Here is a 23,288-nt window from a genome sequence, read left to right as displayed (position 1 = left end):
ATGTAGTTTTAGGATTAAGAAATAAAATTAATTTATTATAATGGATTGCTGCATTTCACTACTTGTATAAAAAAACCTAAATCTATGAAATAAAATTTAAATTTTATATTTAATTAAATATTTTTTCCCTTCAATACATTTTAAATTAATCGTTTCATTAATCCCATTTTGATTTTTTCGCTTCGACCTGTTCGCTTCCATCTTCCAAAACGGCGACGTACATGTTGTCCTTCTGTATGGATGCTCTCATGTAGGCAATGTATCCGAGACAGCAAGAAATTGCAACCAAACCTGCAGCCATCACCACTTTATTCTGAAATAATAAAAATATGATAAAGCTAATGATAATTATACAGTAGATCCCCCTATAAAAGCGTTTCCTATACTTATGATTCCTATAAAAATTGTGGCATTATCCGTAAACAACGGTAAAAATAACTCCTATAATACGTAAAACGTCATCGGGCAGCCGAACTACTTACCCGCCGTCCGTAGCGCCACGCTACGGAGAGATTTCTATCGTCTGGACAGTATTATATAAATTATATATAAATTAGGTACTGTACATATAATTATATATTAATTATATATAAATTAGGTACTGTATATATAATTATATATTAACTTATTGTAACTTTGTTATAATTAAATATATAATTTCCGCCGTCTAGCGTGGCGCCACGCTACGGAGATTTTTACGCTAACTATCGTCTGTCAGTATGTAAATTAGGTACCGTAAGTCTAATACAGTACTGTAATTTTATACATTTCTTGTGAAAGAAACATTTCTTATTCAACGGCGATTAAAATTATTTATATTAATGATGTCTCCGAAGTTCTACGAAGTTTTCACAGAAAAATAAGTTGTTAGAAATCGGCCGCTCTTTGCTGAGCTGTTCCGCGACGAAAACAATGTTGAGCAATGGCAATGTCGAATGGTGACACTCGGTAAGTAATCCTACAATTTTTTGTTTATAGCGTAGTTTATACGGATTATTCCCAAAAAATATATACGTATTTTGGAAATGTTGAGTCGAATTAGTCTAGAATCGATTAATTTTATGAAAGAAAACCTTTCAAACAGCCGTAGTCCGTAAACTATGATTCCTACAAAATTGATTCATAAAGAACGGAACGTATCTACCGTCTTATAGGGGGATCTACTGTACTATATTATTTAAAAAGAATGCTGTATCTAACATTATTTTAGATATATAATTCATTAACAAGTCAATAATCATCAACATTAACAAGTTAATAATCAGATTGTTATTTCACATTGTTCTGATTATTTGCCCAATAATACTAAGATAATCTGTAAAATATATTAAGAAGGATGCATGGTAACAGAGAGATTACATAGATGCTTCTTATAGTAGAGTAGTGATTGCAGATTTTTGTTATAATTAGTGATTAAACTCTCAATATATTTTGGCAAAGAAGAAGAATATATATTTAAATAATTAATGATGCATTTATAATGGAATTCTGTCATTGCTACTATAATTGAAATCAATAGTTTAAATAGTTAACATGTTTCAAATACTTGATAATTAACAACAGAATCATGATGCCTCTTTAACTGTTAAGTAAGTTTTAATTATCTTGCATTAGCGTTTTTGAAGCCGAGACACTTCCAGATGCCCTCGGATTGTAAATTTTGGCCGAATGGTGTTTTATAAAAACAGTTGCTGTAGCAATTGGTACAGGATATTTAGCTTTTACCATCCAGTGGGCACTAGTCTATCATACCAATCACAAGTTTGGGCCCTTGGTGTGGTGGCTGGATGGTGAGGAATGGAGCCCAACATATCTGGGACAGACCACTGATGAAAAATTCTTGAAGATATCATAAAATTAAATTTTTCCATTAATTTATGCAAAATTCTACAGCATTTTATTACTTTCCTAGCTGTGTTATATGTAAGAGGGAAAGTATGACAATTGGTAAAAAAAAATTACCCTCCCAATATTTTTACATTTTTGGACTTGGAACCTTGAAACATCCAGAAATGCAAAAAAATTTGGGGATTTTTCTGTATGTATGGGTGTGGAGTGGCATGATTTTGCTTGCTCACCCTCTTTGAAGCGTAATAACTCTTGTGCTTTTTGTCCAAAATTTTGGAAATTTTGCAGGAAGGTTTGTGTATTAGGGGATTGATGATATTAAATTTTGGTAGTTAAAGGTCGAGCTGGGAAGACAAAGGGGTCATGTGTCTTATCTCGAGTAGGGTTGGACTTAATGACAATTTTACTCGTTACAATTTTTTATAAAATCCATCCCTACCCTCAAAATTAAGCTTTTTGCTATTTTGTAATAATTAAACAAGCTAAGAAATCTGATAGTCTGCTGGGACAATATTAAACCACCGGAGGAAATAGTTCAGGTATTCAAATTTGGACCTATGTTTGCTCCGAAGCCCTCGAGTATCTCGGCACATACCATCATTCCAAATAAAAAATAAAAAAATATTTTTTAAATAAATATAACAGATGGCACCATGTGCAGTGTTAAACATTGCTAGGAAAGTTAAGTAACTTGCTGGATTTTTTTTAATGTTACTTTTAAACCAATGATTTATATACAAATCAAGAAAAATGAAAATTTGATTTTTCAACATCAATATATATTAAAACTTAAATTGTTTTGCCAACCAGACAGTTAAGGTATTGGCCTACCACTCTGGAGGACCTAGGATCAAATCCCAGGTGAGCAACTTCAAAAGAAATTCTTTCATTTTACTTTTGGAATGATGTCAACGAAACAAGTTTTAAATGTCTTAATAATCAATATTATTAAATTTAGATGTCAAAAGAAAATTAATTAGAATATGTTGGACCAAATAAACTAATTGTTTGAGATGCTCCGTCCAATCTATGTAGTCTCCAGCATCTTGTTCGGGTTTCATGTCATGATATATGGCGATAGATGCCTGAAATGCATGCATCAAAGTGTGCAAATGTGTGCTAATGGATTTCTAAAGAGCATAATTTCTCATACAACATAAGCTTTTTCATTATAAATATCATACCGACAACTTAGATACAGTTATCAAAACATTGCATTTAGGAGCTCTGCATTAATGTAATCGCTTTGGGGTCTGCTTATACTGATGACATTAAATGAGGTAAGTATATGGAAGAAACAAATTGGAGTCCAGTTCTAGGGTGATTTTTTTTCATCCAGAAACTTCTAAATTATTATTAATAATTAAATGTAACAAAAGATGGCAGCCTAATCACCTACATTTTGACCGAATTAATTTGTTTTATTCTTAACTAGCTTGAATTTATTTATAGATTTATTAATAGTAATTTATTGAGTTTATAATTGAAGTGAAAAATACCAACAATTTAATACTGTACTAAGAGCAAATAACAATTAAAGTAGAGCTCATTTGATGAATCTTAACTGGGCTATAAAAATGAGCAGAAGCAAGGACTATTCTGCTTAGTAAGTAAAAGGAATAAATAGATGATTTGATGAATCTGTGATAAGGTCACTGTATTACCAAAAAGGCACTCAAACCTTGGAACTGTATAAAGCTTCCAGAGCCCCAATTGCATACTGTGCACTACCTGGCCAAGCTATACAAAACAATCTGTAGTACTAAAGATACACAATCATAAATGATAACAATTGACCACTACAGCCACATGTTTAGGTTGATAGTGTTTAAAAATAGTTTAAAATTGCCCATTTACTGGCAATTTTAATGATAGCTTATTATTAGAGTTTTGGATATGTTTTAGCACCTCTAAATTTTGAAATTAAGGAAAAATTTTACAGTCTAGTGACAATTTATTGATGGATCTTAACCCAACAATGATAAACTATCTTGTTAATATCTTGCAAATAGAGTAATGAGCTTCAAAAAGAACAAGTTTTTGTATAGCTGGTTGCTCGGCTCCCATTTACACCAGCAATTAAGTAAAAAAAAATCTCTTTTAAACTAGAGGTCGACTTATAAGGCAGATATAAAATACAAATCTATTACAGACTGGTAACAAGTGGAATTGCACTCCTCCAATAACCGTGCAACACAAATATATCCAACTAGCACTTCTAATAACTGAGCGTAAGCAAAAGTATTCTGGTGTTCTACTACTATGTACAGTAGAACTCTGATTATCCAAACATCAATTAACTGAATGTCCAATTATCCAAACCATCACTTGCCCTCCTTTCTCTGTCCCATTGACATCACATTGTAATTTCCTTCTTGATACAAATAAATAAATATAGTATGTGTACAAGTCTTTGCTAGTAACCTATAATTTTATTTTTCACACGTTAATAAAAAATTCAGTTAAGTGGATCATCAAAATCACATGTAGCAGCTCTATTATGATACGAAACTGTGTAAACTATTAATATTTTATTAGAGATGTTCATTTGCTAGAGTGTATTTACCGACAGACTTACAATTAAGTTCTTAACTGGATTGCTTGCTTAAGATTTTTGTGTTTGCTTGGTATATTACATACCATAGATCCTATTGCTCACATCTCTTGTATGAGCTAGATATTATATTACATTGAAAGTTATTACAAAAGTGTTCCAATGAAAGTATAAGAACTAAACAACTTGACAAAGATGTTTCTTTTAAGATGATAAAACTGGATGATGACACAAAAATGCTATAATCATGATGGCCAAACTGTGGCTCTTCTAGGCCCTTACTGCAGCTCCCGTATATTTAATTATTATAATTATGTATACGGGAATACACATCCATTATATAAAATGCAGTTCTCATATTTCTGATAGGCTCCTCTTGTGACTAGATATGATCAGCCCTACACTGTAACAAAAGTCATTTTGGGTAAGCAAAAACTGAATGAAATACAAAAGAAATCTCTATAAAACAATTTATACATATAAATTGATAGCATTTGTAACAAGTGCTCTACTAGAAGAATGTACAGGGTGTTTGGAAAGGTACCGTGCAGTGGGAATAGTTTAAGTAGTTTTAATAAAAATTTTATGTATGATATTGCAATTTCTCCTACAGCCCCAGAGGTTCCAAAATCCAGGGGTACAAAGTCCAGAGACTTAATGGGCCAAATTCCACAGAAGACTGGTTGGCAAAGAAGTCTTCCAAAAACTGTAGTCCAGAAACCAGAATGTGAGCAAGCTTTAATGCCATCCATCACAAATTGGAAAGGCAGGACATACAACCTATGAAATGCCTTATGTATAAGTTTAAAGTTTTAAGATCTTTCTAGGTAATTTGAATTAAAATGAGTTGTACTGGACATTACAAGTAATGTTTATTACGTAAATATGAGAAATAAGGCATGATCAAATGACGTAATTAAGCTCATCAGCCACATCATATACGTCAACTCCTTTTTAATCTGTAATGAAATCTTCTGGAATACTGATTATCGTTGTTTGGAGCTGTAATCACCAATGGATCAAAGGGGGCTTTCCATTGATGCAAATAAAATTAAAATTTATTTGTTCGAACTTCAAAACATTTTAAAAAAGATTTACGATGGAAAATACAATTGTCATTCACATTAATAAAAAGTAGTTATCATTTATTCAAATATTTTTCATTTTTGATTTAGACCCCTTTGGAAACTTCTGGATCCGCTACTGGGTATAATATCATTTTACAATGAAATTAACTGTTATTTCTTTTATTATTTGTGTTTTCTGTCCTGTAAGCATTAAGAAGAAGGATTTTATTTTTAACTTTTCACCCTATGGATACTAAGAGAGTCTTTTTAACAAGCCCATCGTGGATTTGGCTAGGCCAATAATGAGTTTGCTAAAGCTCATTATAAGCATGGCCGAATGGGTTTTCATATGGGCCTGACTTATCTGGATGGACCAATCCCCAAAAAATTCTTGGGGTTTTTCAACCTTTCTAAATTTGATTCCCCAGAGCAGTAGGCTGATGTCCTACTGTAATTGCTTGACCATCTGGCTCTCTGAAGAAGGGCTGGTGTGGGATGGGGCCTGACATCTGGGGTGGACCACTTGCAAATAATTCCTAGGGTTCCTTGCCTAGGTTCAATTCTGAGTCACCCAAAATAGCAGATCGATGCCTTTACTACTGTAGCTATTTATTTAATTTTTACAGCTCAATAAATGTGATGATTTTCTTCTTCCTAATTGGAAAAAGTTGTTATTTTTCTTGAATTTTTATTACTTTATTAAACATTTTTGATAATTCAAACCTTTTCTGGCACCATTACATTAAATTCTTTTTAATTTGAATTCTATCTTACTAATTTAAATTGTGTTTAATAGATTAAAAAAATTAATTTTAGAAAAGAAATCAATGCTTACTGGTTTTACAAACAATTCAAAATTTGTAATTCTGAATAAAGTTGTATTTCCGTAACGTAAGCCATCTGCCGTACGAGCTTTCACATCATTTGATTTTGACCCCATCTGTTCAGTCATTCTGCTGTAATTAAATAAAAATATTTTAATATTTTAAAAATTAAATTATATTCAATTATGTGTTATCACTTCTTTATAATAAGCTTATTAAGAATTTTTGCTCCAAGAGAAACAATTTGAATTAGATTCTAATTTTATATTCAATGTAAAATATACATGCTTTTATGGATGAATTTTATAGATGAAATGACTCAAATTCAAAATATAGTTTTAAAATACAAACAAGAGAAGATAGTTTGTATATTTTAGCGTGTTCAGTTGATCTGGTGATTAAAAATGTTTAGATGATGATTCTAGTTTGTGAGATTACAAGTTCGGGCATAAATGTTATGATTGTCAGATTTTAATAGGAATTGTTATGCTGCTAAGCTATGGGGTGTCCGAAAAGTCACTGTGCAGTGAGAAATATGTAATGACATTAAAGTCTTATGTTCAGTATTGCATATGAGACTTGTATATTAGTTGTCCATTCAGTACCAATTGTGAACCGCCAGGGAGGTCGGGGACGGTCACACCTCCCTTTCCTTCACTTGTCAAGATGGCTACATTATGATAATGGGCCTGAGGTCAGTACTTATGCTCTATGTCGGTCGAGTGGTGGGAGAATAATCAGGGTCGACGATAAGGCATAGACAGTATACGAGTAAAGGAGTATACCAGTTAACAAATAAAACAAGAATTTATTAAAATAGACAAGATTAACAAAAACTACAAATGCTAATTTTGACGCTAAACCTCCTAAGAGCTCGAGAGAAAGTTCACACGGATTTTCATACCTCTTTGTAGGTTTCCACAAAGATTCGAGTCATTAGTGGCACAAAATATTCAACATGTGGGTTTCAGGGTATTCCAAATGGGCACAAGTATAAAAGTTTGTGACTAACAGACGGTATTCGATGTTGGAGGTTCGGAATTCACGGTGGGTTCGGAGATTCAACTCGACGGTATTTGATGCTGTCAGTCTGGCTTTCGTTAAGAGACTCCCCTGAGAGGGGGTAGAAAACGTCTTTTATAGCTTTTTGAAAATCGGTCATGTGATCGGTTGTTATAGGTGATAAAGGTTATAGGTGTTACCGGGACCCAAAACAAGTGATGAAATTTGGATGCTAACTATAAACTTTTGTGCAAGTTGAACTGCAGGCTGTGTGAAAACAATAGAATGCTGATAGTTATGACAGGAGGGTTTCAAATGTTTCCAGCTAAGATCGTTTTTTTTCAATCCGTTATATAACAAAAGTAACATAATTAAATTTTTAGATTAATAAAATTCCGGATCTCGCTATTCCATTCACTGTACAGTATTGCATACAACTTGTAGGTCTCATATCCAATACTGTACAGTACAGTACATATAACTCTAATGTCATTATAAATTTCTCTTTGCACATTAATTAGATACATTTTTGAGAAATTTAAATTTAATTTTGATAGGATTGAGTTAAAATTGCTTTTTTTGGAGCAATACTTTTTACAAAACCCAAGCACTTTCAGATTATCATTCCATCTAATCTTAAATGACATCTTGTTGACTCTGTGAGGGATTGGGACTGATGCCCAACTCCTATTGTCCATCGGGACAGTCTAACTTTCAACGCTGATTCAGCACTGATCTCAATGCTCGTTAAAAATCGTTCCTTTTTTCAATGTTGAAGTTGTGCTGTCTCAACACACTCAGCACTCAACAGACATGTTGACTGCTACTTTCCAATGAATTGTGGGTAATTGGTGTGACATTTGAATGGAATCCATCTTGCTGAGAATGGAATTATGGGAACTAAGCACTTTGTACTCGAGTTGGAATGTTGTTGATGACATCAAATTGTTGACTTCAACACTCAACACTCGCGTTGAAAATCAGAATGTCCCACATGACATATTGTATTAAGCGTGGAGCAGGTTCAATTTAATAGTAGCAATATATAGACAAAAAATTGGAGTTTTCTAAAAGGTTTTTATGAAGAGAAAAGTATTATGAATTTATATTTAAGAAGCTTTCTTATCAAGTGTATAATTGCGCTCAGTGCAAAGTTGTTATTGTTAATGAATATATAAAATTTAAGTTCTGTATTTTATGTATATAATGTGCAGAAAATTGCTAGAACAAAAATAATTCCTTTGCTTAGCCCACCCCATTGTATACCCTGTGTCTAGGAGCAATGACTGCTCTGTAAGCAGTTTGTAATTGCTCTTTAAAATCAGTGGATAAACTGTGTGTTATTGGCACAAAATCACAATAAACAAAATGTTAAAATATTTGATTAATAGAAGAGTTTACAGTATTTGAATCATTTAAGACCTGCCAGAATTTTAAATTATGAAATGATGTAATAAACATTCATAAATTCTTTCATAAAATTTATTTTTAAAAGTAAGACAAAAATTCATTATAAATTATTCCTTAGAACAAACAATCATTTAATACAATAAATTGTTTGATAAATTAATTATTTTTATCCATTGTTTAACCTAAACATCAGTCAAATATATTTGAAATAAACAAAACATGGCTAATTGTATAGCCCATAGTATACTGATGCCTGTCGTTAATCAAACTGTTGTGGAGAAATGGCATTTCTTGATGGTATTAGCTGCTAATCTTCAGAACAGGACAGGAAAAATTTATGCATTCAATTCTCAAAGCTCCAAGAAAATGACAGCGCCATTTTCTTGGAGCTTTGGCCATACTTGATAAACCACTTTGGCTAGTGGGCTAAGTGAGTGTATTGGTAATCTTTCTTGTTGTATCCTTTTCATATGCTTTTGGCAGCCTTCTGCAGAATTCTTATTTTTCAATACAAAAAATACTTACTAATCACACTATTGTAATCCTTTAAACAAACATATATTCATAAGGAACTTGTTATGAAGAAAATACTAATTACTACAAATAATCATTATAATTTTACTACTTTAGATATAATATTGTATCTATTAGTAAACTAGTTCAATAAATATACATTGATTGTGGCTATGTTGTGGACAGCACTGAAATAAAGTATATGAGATAATTTCCAAGAGCATCAGATCAGAGTTTGCTCTTTGAGGAAGTTGTGCTGTATCAGATCCATTCAAAAACATTACAAGTTTCAAATCAATACAATACATAATCAATAAATACAATTTAGCTTGTAGCTTTTGATAAGGAATTAATTGAATATGAAACAATTTATTTTGACCCAGTAATAGATAATAATACAAGTCTGATAACAATGAGATTAAGTAAAAAAAAAAATCAGATTTTCACGTTTTTCACTCAAAGCATATTGTTCATTACATGAAATGTTAAATAAAACTGCTTTGCAGGTTCTGAAGATAAGGGCATCCAGAAAACATTAAATAAATAGCAGCACTATAGTTCTAAATTTATGCATGATTTGTTTACACTTTATTTTGGGGCAAAAAAACATAAAAATCCAATGCACGAAGTATTTTTGTGATTACATTCTCATTTTTGAGTGTTGAAGCATACATTTGAGAAGCTTTCTTGATAAATAATAAGGTATACTTTGAGGAAAATAATATTAGACAATTTTCTGTCTTATTCTGATTTCGTCAATTAAACTGTTTGGTAAATTAGTACATAGGGTGTTCACTCTAACATTTTATCCAGGATCAAAAAAGATTTTTCTAGTATTGCGCAAGTATATACATATGATGCATTAGTTCTGCTATGATATTTACAATAAAATAAATTAATTTGTTCAAGCAAGGGACATGTTTAAATAGTGTGGTAGTTTTGTGGTAGTAAGTAAATTTTCCGTCTCTCCGAAATGAAAAGATAGTAGAAGAGAATCATTTTAAGAAAATTTAGCATAACATACAAAGAATCTCTGACTGTAAAGGATAAAAACTGACATTGCATAAATTAGTATTATTTTTTTACAGTACTGGTATATGCTGAAATCTTGATTTTAATGTAGCTGGAGAACACTACATGTTACTTCTTGTGTATTTCATCTAATTTCCCCATAAATTGTAATAATTTCACAGTAGTGTTCATGAATATAAGATATTGTTGCAGTGCTCTACTAATTAGCAAACTGCATAATGTACTCTTTTATAAGGATATTAACATCATGTGTCACCACAAGATTTGTGAAGGTAATATTTTGCATTCTGTTCTTATGTTTGGAAATGACATATTGCCATATTGAACTTTGACATGGTTTATGCATATTCATTTGTAAATTAATTAATTTATTCTACTATAAAAGTTGCAGTGAAATTAATGCTGTATAGGCTATTCATAGTTTTGTGCAATGCTGGAAAGTGAACACTGTATAAACCTAAAAATAAATTATTAAACATAGTATTTCTACATATTNACTGCATTTTAAAGGTATAGTGAATTTTTGTTAAATAGTAATGCAGTTAGAGATAGAATGAATAGAATAAACAAATCAGCATTATGGAATGTGATCAACCTTCTGTAAAACCATCTTTTCTTTGAGGATTATGAATTATATTACAGTGTGTGAGAAGTCTGCCAATAAAAACAATTAGAAAACTCTTTTCTTAAAGTTACTTCTATATAAAAGAATATAAAGCATATAAAATTTCTGAAAATTAGCAAATAAAACACCTTAGAATTCCAAAATGAAACAGATTTTATTTAAGCAATTTGGCTTGAGATAGATGGCTAGCTGCCATCTCATGATAAATGTATTAATAATAAATATTTAAAATATTCTTTTAGACACTAAAATTCTCATTGTTTAATGTTTGAAATGGAAAATATTTATCGATGACATCTGGATAGCTAAGACAGTAAAGTTGTTGGTTGGCCATTTGTAAAGATTTGGGTTGGATATTCTGAAATTTTTTCTACGTGATCTGGCTAGGACATACAATTCATCATGTCATTAACTTCTTAACAGATTATCTTCGTTTTATGTAAAAATTCAAAATACTATCACACTCCACATTTTAAAATTTTGGTAATTCAGTTAATTTCTTTCCTTTGCAATGAAAAGAAAAAAGACAATTAAATGTTTGTAATCCTTATAAACATTACATACTTTTTCTTGCATGCTCTCTTAGTGTGCATGTAGCAACAAAAACCTTTTAACAAGTCTATTGACAGTAGATAGGTGGACTTGTTAAAAGATTTTTGATGCATTTATGTTAGAAAATTATTAAAAGACCTCCCAGGAAGCACTCCCCCTCAGCACATTGTCCATGTATTGCNGATCTTACCAGAGTCGTAGACTGTGGAGGTGGGAGTAAAAAAGTCAAAGGAACCGATGGTCTGCGTCTGGGTTATTTTTACAATAGTAACACTTCCCCTGTCACAAGGTTTATGAATGAGACATAGGTAAAAAGAAGGTAATATGTATTAACGAGACACTGTTTTCTCACTGAGACTGTGTGACAGTAAGATCTGAATACAGAATGAGGGGTTTCCCACTCCCATAATTGAAGACCCCTCTGTATGAACAATATAGTCAAAAGAAACCATATCTGTATATGAGACCCTTCATAAGATATTCTTTTAAGATCAGTTTTTACCCTGTACCAGAATACTGCCTATTCTGTATGTTCTGTGTCAGTCATGCACTTCAATGCTTGCTATTTCTTTCACCTTGGTGTCCATGTGGGACAAGCCCCATACTCCTTAAAACTACAATAGCAAGTGTTCTGCAAACAGTCAAGTGGGTCATGTAAAGCAGGCAGAGTCGTGTGGGCCAAACTTAAACTATGAATAAGTAAAAGAGGGCAAACAGGATGTTTAAGCTCTACTTGTGGCTTCAAGGATTGCTTTCTATTACACTTTTCACAAATACTACCAGAAGGCAAAAGACACATTTCCACAGTGAATTTTGCATCTAAAGAAATCCTTTCATCCAAGCCTAATATCTTGTATTTACCATGCAATAGCATAACAAAGTCTACAGTTGTGCAAATATGCCAACAGATATTTATAACTGTAATTTACTTTGAAAAAATCACAAATAGAAACTCCAGTTTCACACATACAAATACCATAGAAAAATTAATTAAAATGCAATCAAATTATATCATCATGCATGCACAGTAACCACCTTCATATAATCAAATGTGTCTATATGCAAATTTAAAACAACTTGTAACTTTCACTAATAGGTTTTTGTACAAAGAGCAAGAGTATGACCTAAACTAGATTTTAGGATTGTAAAAACTAACCTGTGTAACTCTGCAAGATATACTCCCCCTGAAATTAGCTGCTTGTTATATTTAGGATAAGCTTAATGGAGTGCACCGATATGACTCCAATTGTGTCCTGGAAATAGTCCTTGCAGTGGCATCTCTCGTGTATTATGAGCTTTTAGCCGTCTCTAGTAAAGTGGAAAATGGTTGATTTTTAGTATTGTTTTGAGAAATAGTTCCAGATTTTTTTCACTTTTAAATTTTACCTTATTTTTGAAGATCTTTGAAATTCTAGATAGGCAGGTTTAATTTTGTGAAGGATTGTATAAATATCATCAGTTTTTTTGAGTTTTTATACTCCTGTTGGCATGGTTTACAGCTCTGATAAAGCTCAACCATTTTATTCAGAGCTATAATTTTATCCAAAAAGAATGTAGAATGCAATACTGAAAGAATTTTGGTTTTCCTGAAATTATGGTTCATTTTATGAATCTTGACAAGGAGTTGCACATTACCTGAATGGAGCTTTGTAGTATTTAAACAAACTTGATACCTTGTACCTCAAATCCTGTTAAATTCAAATATCGTGCATATTTTCACACACTAACTTAGCATCTTCTGTATTATTGCTCATCAAAACAGCCTGGCTAAAATTTGTAAATTTGTAGTAGTATTTTATTTTATAACTTGTGATACCAAGTTTCATAATTTTTATTCATTATAATTGAATGGAAAAAACACTACCAGTACATTGTCCATATATATTTGAATAATATCATACCACTTAGTTTATAGTTTAATGCTATAAAATTATAATAAATGTTTATTACACTGTCCATCCTTGATATAACGTTTGCTTGATATATTAAATTAAACTACAGATTACAGATACTGTATACTGAAATGGATCAAATAAAGAATATTCATAACTATGTAAAGGGCTGTTTTGTAAGCATAATAATAAATATGAAGTTTGTAGCCAACTTTTTTTCTTTAAAAAGAAATATTGTAATCAATAAAATTGTTTTAAATACAATATTTTACATATTCATATGAGTTTAAGAGAGAACTATCCAATCAGTTTGTATTTATCTTGCACAAGTTAGTGCTGCTTTTATTTACTGTTTTCCTTAATTTTATACTAAAGTATCATTATAATTGAGGCATTTATTTACTGTTGCTTCGCTGCTAAATTAGAACTATGTATATTAGTAGATTCAATTGACGTAACAGACATGCCATTAATGGATTCCATCTTTCTCATATAGTTTCTTACATCAAGGATGGACTGTGTCTTAATTCTGTAAAAAAGTAAAAACTTAGAAGCTATTTATTTAACTTTTATATGTGAAAACAGAGTTAGGTTTGTTACATATGTATGTGTATGTTGCTTGCTTTAATCGCTAATAGAAATTTACTGAAGATTGCCAGTTTGAAATGGAGTTAATTAAATTGATTAATGATATACAAATTTGGACAGTAGATAGCCTCATCATTATCTTTTAATGGTGATGATTAAGTGATGGATCTGAAAAAAAAATATTTACACAGATTTGGATTTGAATCTACAGTATTAATTTAGAAGCAAATGTATTGCCAATTATAAGAGAATTGTAGATTCAATTCAATGTGCAATTTTTTTTGCACATTAAAAATTAATGAGTGATTTAAATTTAATATATTATAATTGTTATCAATAAATGATGGCATGCCTATCTACGATTAGAATTTTCAAATTGTTAATTTAACTAAATTATAACAAGTAAACTTGTGGCTTTTTTCAGCATAATTGTTTTGTGATAGACTATATCTGTTGATGTTACATTTTGTATAATGTTTCTGAAGCTAGGAATTCATGTAAGAAAAACAGATTATCAAATTACATCTGTGTAAGTTTATTATATAAGTAAATAATTTTTTATAGTTTTAAAGACAGCACAATTATAATGTTTAAAAAATTTTAGAGTATGGTTGTTGCTATTATATTACATTTTTTATATAAAAGATTACTAAAACATTTAAAAGAATATATTAATTGACCTGCTAATAAATTTTTCAATTTCAGTAATCTCTCAGTTAATGTAATTATTGCATCCCATGAATATGGTATGCTTATTAAAAAATTACTCTAATCAAATTATATAATCAATACAAATTAACCTAATTAATCCCAAGACTTTCAAAATGTTTACTAACTTTTTATCAACACATGACAAACTAAATGATTTAATATAATACAGAGCTATCACATATCTGAGTAGCTTCACACAGCCAATGATTTTTATTTGGTGGTGTTAATAATTGATGATAAGATGACTTAGGTGATGAGCCTACTGCTTTGGGATTTTGAATTCTAGATAGAATCCTCTAGAATTTTTCATGGACATCTTATTCTGGACACATTGGATCCTGTCCCACTGTTGGTCTGGTCAAACCCATGATGGTGGTGTTACTATTTCTCAATCATAAGAAAAGAGTACATAAGTACAGTACATTCTTTAAAGGATGATGATGATGATGATTTGAGAGAAATTTGTATGTAAAAGGTTACAGAAATTCTTTTCATTGAAAATTGTCTACAATTTTTATTGGCATAAATGTAAAAGTATAATTGAATACCTGAACTTTCAGTTAGTAACATCACAAAAATCAAATTAAGTTGAAATTAAAGTAATTATATACTGCACATAGCCTGTATTTTTGCAATAAACATACAAGAAAGAAATCAATAATTAAATCTTTAACAAAACTTGTAATATAAATATAAAATTTTAATTGAATTAATATTTTGCCTTTCTTCAAACCATGGCTAGCAATGTTTTGTTCTCCATACTGTATTTAATTATAAAAATTATATTTTATTATTATTATTTTTTTAACACACAAGTACTAAGCCTGTATATCATGTATATATATATATATAACACAGTTGTAAATTTACAACAGAACCAGTATATTAAGACATAACATGCACAATATATATAATTAAATTAAATATAAAACTGAGTGAGACAAAAGCAAAATGTGCAATTCTTTTATATTTGTAAAAAATTAAGCAATTACATTCTTTGAAATTATATTTAACCATTAACAAAGTTTTTATGGCATCAATGGCAAGTCTATTTTATTCATCTGAAAATTCTAAATGTTTTATTAGAATTAAATCTTAAATTTATCTTAAAATTTCTTTAACTTTGAGCATTCACACCAGTAAAATATTTACCACGAATTATAAAATGCTGATTTCTATTAAATTATTTCTCTTTTTTAAATTTAATTAAAATATTGGAATTATTATTATTATGTAGTGTATGATGAAATGTGACAAAACATGAAAATACAAATAAATAAAAATACATATATATACAAACACAGACCTACACATAAGAACTTTTCTCATGGTGGTATATCTAGATCAGGGGTCGCCAGAGTTGGCAACCCGATCTAGATTGGGGTCAATGAAAAGACTAAAACTTACAAATTTTGAATCGAATCTTGCTAAGGATTATCAAGCTTATCTGTCTTATTGATTGTCAGTTACAAAAATTATTATTAACATATGTACAATAAATGTAAAAAATGTAAAATTAAAAGATATATATAAAAATAGTAAGAGCTTTTATTTTTGCTTGTAACACAAACTTTTTGGTGGGGGTCGATGTGATGTTTCAAAGTAGGGGGTCGATGATCAAAAAAGTTTGGCGACCCCTGATCTAGATCCTAAATCCATTTGACAGTATCAAGAGCAACAGTGAGGAGACTGTAATGTACTAGTGAATGTAGTTCTTAATGGTATGAGGGAGAGTTTGGTTCACATTCTTGCAATCACAAAATGGGGATCTGATAAAATTGTAGTTACAAAGGTTGGAAGCACTTTTGCCATGCCCAAAGCAAATGCAATTAAGTTTACATCAAATGTGATAAGTAAAATCAAAGCCTGCGAGCTTGGTAATTTGTACTGTACAACATCATGAGGAAGTGAGACAAACCCTTTCTCTTTCCAGGAAGCCATGAAGTCAAAGGTTCAGAGTAAATTATGGTTGTTTTCCATAAAGGATAATCAATATTAAATTGGTCACATCTTTGTTCGCAAATTCCTAGTCAGCTTATCTAAGGTATGACAATATGAAGTGGAGATGCTACTAAGCATTTAGCCATTTGAGTAGGATGGAATTGAGAGTGTCAGTAATAATATGCATGGCCTTGAGGAGTTGGACATCAGTTAGGTGCATGTGTGTGCTATTTATCTGCACATCTAAGCAGTATTTAACAGAGATATAAACAAAGCTTAGGTTGTAATATGTAAAGTGTTAAGCTGGTATCATACTGTTTGATTTTCATGTGATTTTTATTGTACTGTACATGAATCTTACAAGATTAGAATCAGTTCAGAATCATGTCATGTGATAGCAAACACAACTTATAACTGATAGTCATCTAGTGTTGTACTGATACAACACTATTTTCTTATCAGAAAAAATTGTGTGTGTCAAATAATGTAAAAATGTGTTAGCAATTAATCTAGGCCCCAATGGTTCTTAATCTTTTCAAGTCACAGAAAATTTTGAATATAAGAAAAGTATGCAGAATAGCGAAATTACTAAGGTCAGAAAATAACAACAAAAATAAGCACGAACATATTCTTTTATTAATTAATTAATAAAAATAACAGATTACATAACAGTAAAAAAATAAAACAGTAATTTTAAAAAATATATTATATTTGTAAAAACTGTAACTAAAATAACTTATAAAAATGGAAGTTCTTTAAATCAATTTTAATGTGATACCTGATAGTGAATTTCAGCAATATCAGGTCTAATATGTGATACAGTATAGCTATCCTCATTTCTTCATCTAACTTATATTCTATTGAAGTACATTATGATCCCAAAATCTAATATCTGGTCACTGCAGTCCTGCTTGAGATGAAACTTATCTTTGTTCATAATAGTGGTAGATTCAATGCTTGATGAAACTCAACAGACTAGCAGTCTTTTTAAGAATTTATAAACAAGGCTATTGGACGATAACTTTGGAGAGAGTTCGATATTTTCTCATTTTTGGAATGGCAATAATAATAATAATAATTTTAATAAAAAGTTTTGAAAAAATACTTTTTTTCATATAGATGCACTAAAATGCAAAAAATAAATTTTTTTCAGCTTTCACAGTATACAGTGGGTGATCAGTTAATGAACATAATCCTTTCCAAGACTTCGTTCACTATCAGAATTGTTCGTTAAGCAATTATCAATTTACCATAGGTTTGTATGGGAATTTGATTAATTCATTCTGGAGACCCCAAAAAAATATATATATATATATACTTTCTTACTACATTTATTTATATGTAATAATAAAAATACGTATATACACAGACTTGCATTTTTTATTACTCATGTTTTTTTGTTTGTGGGGGTTAAATAATCTGTCTAATGTCGATTGCTTTTCTCTCTTCAGGATTTTCATAATTAATAGCATTGTAATTGTAGAGATCCCCAAACCTATTAACCTCAATCTGGTTTGGATACCATTCTAAGACTGTTGTTCTGACATCCCCTACTTCTTCAAAAGATCTTTAATTAATAGCAGATATTGGCATTTATCCTCTTTTTCATAATAAAACATATCTTGCCGTGTTTCTTGGTGTTCTTCATTCAAGAGTTCTTGGCGTTCTTCTGTCGTCAGATCCGTTTCAGGTTCCATTATGAGCTCTTCAATGTTCTTTATTTCTCAGATGTGATATTTGTTACTCCTTTAGCTGCTTGAGTCTTCTTAATTATACTGTATCTTTCTTAGATACAATTGAACTGCAACCTACTGTAGATTTGTTCAAGCCATGCTGCCCAGCAACATCAGACATCTTCTGCTCACTCTCTACCTTTGCTATTATACTCTCATTTTTCGAAAATAAAAACCGATGCAAAAGTTAATGAGTGTTCGTCCGACAGTCTCACCAATACTATAAAAGAATTGTTTGTCAGAAAAATAAAAGGTTGGAATTACAAGGGAGTATTTCAAAGTTTGAAGAATACTATTTGATCAGTATATATCGGGTTGAGCATCGACATTGATGTTTCCCACTCTCCAAAAAGTTACCTGAAGACAAAGGAAAATCAATCAGTATTTACTATTTCCGTTTCTTCTTTTAATTTTTGTTCAGTGAAGTGTTCGTTGTCCTATCGTAAAAATCTTTCGCGAAAGTGTTCGTTAACCGATCACCTGCTGTACTTGGTATTATGCAACCAAAAATTAAAGCATGTTGTGCTCATGTTAAGAAAATTCTTTAGTTCCACTTTCAATTTTTAGGGGCTTCTCACGAGCTTTTATTTTTCATTGCATGTAATACCAAGAATGATGTGAAAACTGAAAAAATTTAGTTTTTACTTTTTAATGCATTTATGTTAACAAAAAACATTTGCTAAAAAATTTTTTTTAATCTTTTTTATTTTCTATTTTTTAGTTTTATATATGGAATACTGAATTATTGAAATTCTGTTTGGTTTAGTACAGTGTTTCTCAACATCTATCGTCGCTCCTTCAATAAAACCGTTATGTAGTATCGCCCCCTTCACTTANTCCTTGCAGTGGCATCTCTCGTGTATTATGAGCTTTTAGCTGTCTCTAGTAAAGTGGAAAATGGTTGATTTTTAGTATTGTTTTGAGAAATAGTTCCAGATTTTTTTCACTTTTAAATTTTACCTTATTTTTGAAGATCTTTGAAATTCTAGATAGGCAGATTTAATTTTGTGAAGGATTGTATAAATATCATCAGTTTTTAATATTTCCAAATTAAACATTTATTCGCGAAAGCGACTCCACATGAAAGTTTTCAAACGAAAGTGTGTTTATTTTATAAAAAAATTATGTAATTATTTGCCCATTTGGCTTCGTTTTAATCGCTCTCGACGTTAAAGATTTAAATTTATTTAATCGGTTCCAGTTTATTCGTTCGAAATCAAATTTTCGTACGGAAGTAAAATGGTGTCCACAGAAGCTCCGCTTCGACCGATCCCATGAACCTTTGCGACGCATCAGTCGTTTGTTTTTCAAAAAGCGCCAATTACTATCGAATCGTTTTCCCGCTTACCAAAGTAAGAAAACTTAACCGGCGGTTAATATATAAAGTAAGTGCCAAGTATATACGTAAATGTAATCGAATGTAATTGAATTAAACGTACCTGAGTTATTTAATCCGCACACGAACTCATTCAGACGATTATTACACGTAAATTTATTTGTAAGCCTAACGATAAGATGGCAGAGAACAATGTCATACTGTTGTATTTTACATCATTATCGTATTTAAACACGTTTCTAACCACTTAAAAAACTTTATTTTAGTATTTATAAGCGTAAATAAATGCGTGTGTATAATTAGATTAGTTTTATATGAGTTAAATTATATAAAAATTGGACATTATAATGGAAGATTTATTATACACATCCATACATTATCATTAATTAGAAATGAATTTAGATTTATAACTTAATTAAATTATCTTCGTATTCACGTGCTTTTTTCTTGTTTTGGTTTTAAGCAAGATTTTTAAAATAAATTCATCTGATTTGATCATGAATTTAAATTTTGGGAGTGACTTGAGTTTTTATTTTTTATTTTTTTTATTTATTAATTTGTGCTTAAGTTTATTTGTATTGTTATGTTTTATTGCTGTTTTTGTTTGCTTTAATGGATTTTGCTTGTTTTACCGATTAGAAAATTTAGCGGAGTTTGTAATGTGTAAGTTGTGTTGTTAACTCGTCGAGTCGGACTGCTGGATTTGGGAAATCAAGATTATCTATCTGGTGGTGTTTGGTCGTTTGATGGCCGTCGACTTGTTATGATTATGGAGAGGTAAGATTGTGGTTCCGAGTGAGGTGGTCAGGATCTTACCAGAGTCGTAGACTGTGGAGGTGGGAGTAAAAAAGTCAAAGGAACCGATGGTCTGCGTCTGGGTTATTTTTACAATAGTAACACTTCCCCTGTCACAAGGTTTATGAATGAGACATAGGTAAAAAGAAGGTAATATGTATTAACGAGACACTGTTTTCTCACTGAGACTGTGTGACAGTAAGATCTGAATACAGAATGAGGGGTTTCCCACTCCCATAATTGAAGACCCCTCTGTATGAACAATATAGTCAAAAGAAACCATATCTGTATATGAGACCCTTCATAAGATATTCTTTTAAGATCAGTTTTTACCCTGTACCAGAATACTGCCTATTCTGTATGTTCTGTGTCAGTCATGCACTTCAATGCTTGCTATTTCTTTCACCTTGGTGTCCATGTGGGACAAGCCCCATACTCCTTAAAACTACAATAGCAAGTGTTCTGCAAACAGTCAAGTGGGTCATGTAAAGCAGGCAGAGTCTTGTGGGCCAAACTTAAACTATGAATAAGTAAAAGAGGGCAAACAGGATGTTTAAGCTCTACTTGTGGCTTCAAGGATTGCTTTCTATTACACTTTTCACAAATACTACCAGAAGGCAAAAGACACATTTCCACAGTGAATTTTGCATCTAAAGAAATCCTTTCATCCAAGCCTAATATCTTGTATTTACCATGCAATAGCATAACAAAGTCTACAGTTGTGCAAATATGCCAACAGATATTTATAACTGTAATTTACTTTGAAAAAATCACAAATAGAAACTCCAGTTTCACACATACAAATACCATAGAAAAATTAATTAAAATGCAATCAAATTATATCGTCATGCATGCACAGTAACCACCTTCATATAATCAAATGTGTCTATATGCAAATTTAAAACAACTTGTAACTTTCACTAATAGGTTTTTGTACAAAGAGCAAGAGTATGACCTAAACTAGATTTTAGGATTGTAAAAACTAACCTGTGTAACTCTGCAAGATATACTCCCCCTGAAATTAGCTGCTTGTTATATTTAGGATAAGCTTAATGGAGTGCACCGATATGACTCCAATTGTGTCCTGGAAATAGTCCTTGCAGTGGCATCTCTCGTGTATTATGAGCTTTTAGCCGTCTCTAGTAAAGTGGAAAATGGTTGATTTTTAGTATTGTTTTGAGAAATAGTTCCAGATTTTTTTCACTTTTAAATTTTACCTTATTTTTGAAGATCTTTGAAATTCTAGATAGGCAGATTTAATTTTGTGAAGGATTGTATAAATATCATCAGTTTTTTTGAGTTTTTATACTCCTGTTGGCATGGTTTACAGCTCTGATAAAGCTCAACCATTTTATTCAGAGCTATAATTTTATCCAAAAAGAATGTAGAATGCAATACTGAAAGAATTATGGTTTTCCTGAAATTATGGTTCATTTTATGAATCTTGACAAGGAGTTGCACATTACCTGAATGGAGCTTTGTAGTATTTAAACAAACTTGATACCTTGTACCTCAAATCCTGTTAAATTCAAATATCGTGCATATTTTCACACACTAACTTAGCATCTTCTGTATTATTGCTCATCAAAACAGCCTGGCTAAAATTTGTAAATTTGTAGTAGTATTTTATTTTATAACTTGTGATACCAAGTTTCATAATTTTTATTCATTATAATTGAATGGAAAAAACACTACCAGTACATTGTCCATATATATTTGAATAATATCATACCACTTAGTTTATAGTTTAATGCTATAAAATTATAATAAATGTTTATTACACTGTCCATCCTTGATATAACGTTTGCTTGATATATTAAATTAAACTACAGATTACAGATACTGTATACTGAAATGGATCAAATAAAGAATATTCATAACTATGTAAAGGGCTGTTTTGTAAGCATAAGAATAAATATGAAGTTTGTAGCCAACTTTTTTTCTTTAAAAAGAAATATTGTAATCAATAAAATTGTTTTAAATACAATATTTTACATATTCATATGAGTTTAAGAGAGAACTATCCAATCAGTTTGTATTTATCTTGCACAAGTTAGTGCTGCTTTTATTTACTGTTTTCCTTAATTTTATACTAAAGTATCATTATAATTGAGGCATTTATTTACTGTTGCTTCGCTGCTAAATTAGAACTATGTATATTAGTAGATTCAATTGACGTAACAGACATGCCATTAATGGATTCCATCTTTCTCATATAGTTTCTTACATCAAGGATGGACTGTGTCTTAATTCTGTAAAAAAGTAAAAACTTAGAAGCTATTTATTTAACTTTTATATGTGAAAACAGAGTTAGGTTTGTTACATATGTATGTGTATGTTGCTTGCTTTAATCGCTAATAGAAATTTACTGAAGATTGCCAGTTTGAAATGGAGTTAATTAAATTGATTAATGATATACAAATTTGGACAGTAGATAGCCTCATCATTATCTTTTAATGGTGATGATTAAGTGATGGATCTGAAAAAAAAATATTTACACAGATTTGGATTTGAATCTACAGTATTAATTTAGAAGCAAATGTATTGCCAATTATAAGAGAATTGTAGATTCAATTCAATGTGCAATTTTTTTTGCACATTAAAAATTAATGAGTGATTTAAATTTAATATATTATAATTGTTATCAATAAATGATGGCATGCCTATCTACGATTAGAATTTTCAAATTGTTAATTTAACTAAATTATAACAAGTAAACTTGTGGCTTTTTTCAGCATAATTGTTTTGTGATAGACTATATCTGTTGATGTTACATTTTGTATAATGTTTCTGAAGCTAGGAATTCATGTAAGAAAAACAGATTATCAAATTACATCTGTGTAAGTTTATTATATAAGTAAATAA

The 23,288-nt window shown here is 30.6% G+C and overlaps 2 protein-coding genes across 2 annotated transcripts in view; one reads left to right on the top strand and one right to left on the bottom strand.

Annotated features, from left to right (window-relative positions):
* Positions 1-49: 49 nt before the first annotated feature.
* Positions 50-19,943, bottom strand: LOC111627345 (small integral membrane protein 8-like). The gene is made up of 3 exons (XM_023370906.1): positions 19,732-19,943; positions 6,305-6,425; positions 50-313 (listed from the first exon to the last, which is right to left on the bottom strand). Exons 2-3 carry the CDS (start codon positions 6,419-6,421, stop codon positions 158-160), a joined length of 273 nt encoding a protein of 90 aa, XP_023226674.1. The 5' UTR covers positions 6,422-6,425; positions 19,732-19,943; the 3' UTR covers positions 50-157.
* The window catches only part of LOC111627320 (histone-lysine N-methyltransferase NSD2-like), a 72,239-nt gene continuing 68,319 nt past the window's right edge, over positions 19,369-23,288 (top strand). Inside the window, exon 1 of the mRNA XM_023370871.1 lies at positions 19,369-19,677. The gene's annotated coding sequence lies outside the window, so the exon portion shown is untranslated. The remainder of the gene's footprint in view (positions 19,678-23,288) is intronic.

The sequence above is a fragment of the Centruroides sculpturatus genome, unplaced genomic scaffold (assembly GCF_000671375.1).
Source record: "Centruroides sculpturatus isolate CEXI.00-Female unplaced genomic scaffold, Cexi_2.0 scaffold508, whole genome shotgun sequence".
In the NCBI taxonomy this organism is placed as follows: Eukaryota; Metazoa; Arthropoda; class Arachnida; order Scorpiones; family Buthidae; genus Centruroides; species Centruroides sculpturatus.
This window is presented reverse-complemented; position numbering and strand designations above follow the sequence as displayed.

What these genes read in the sequence shown, in the direction of transcription:
- LOC111627345 (XM_023370906.1), bottom strand. Translation starts at nt 6,421, where the DNA reads ATGACTGAACAGATGGGGTCAAAATCAAATGATGTGAAAGCTCGTACG. An exon ending in TTGAATTGTTTGTAAAACCA is followed by an intron (nt 314 to 6,304) that starts GTAAGCATTGAT and finishes TTATTATTTCAG; the next exon opens with AATAAAGTGGTGATGGCTGC.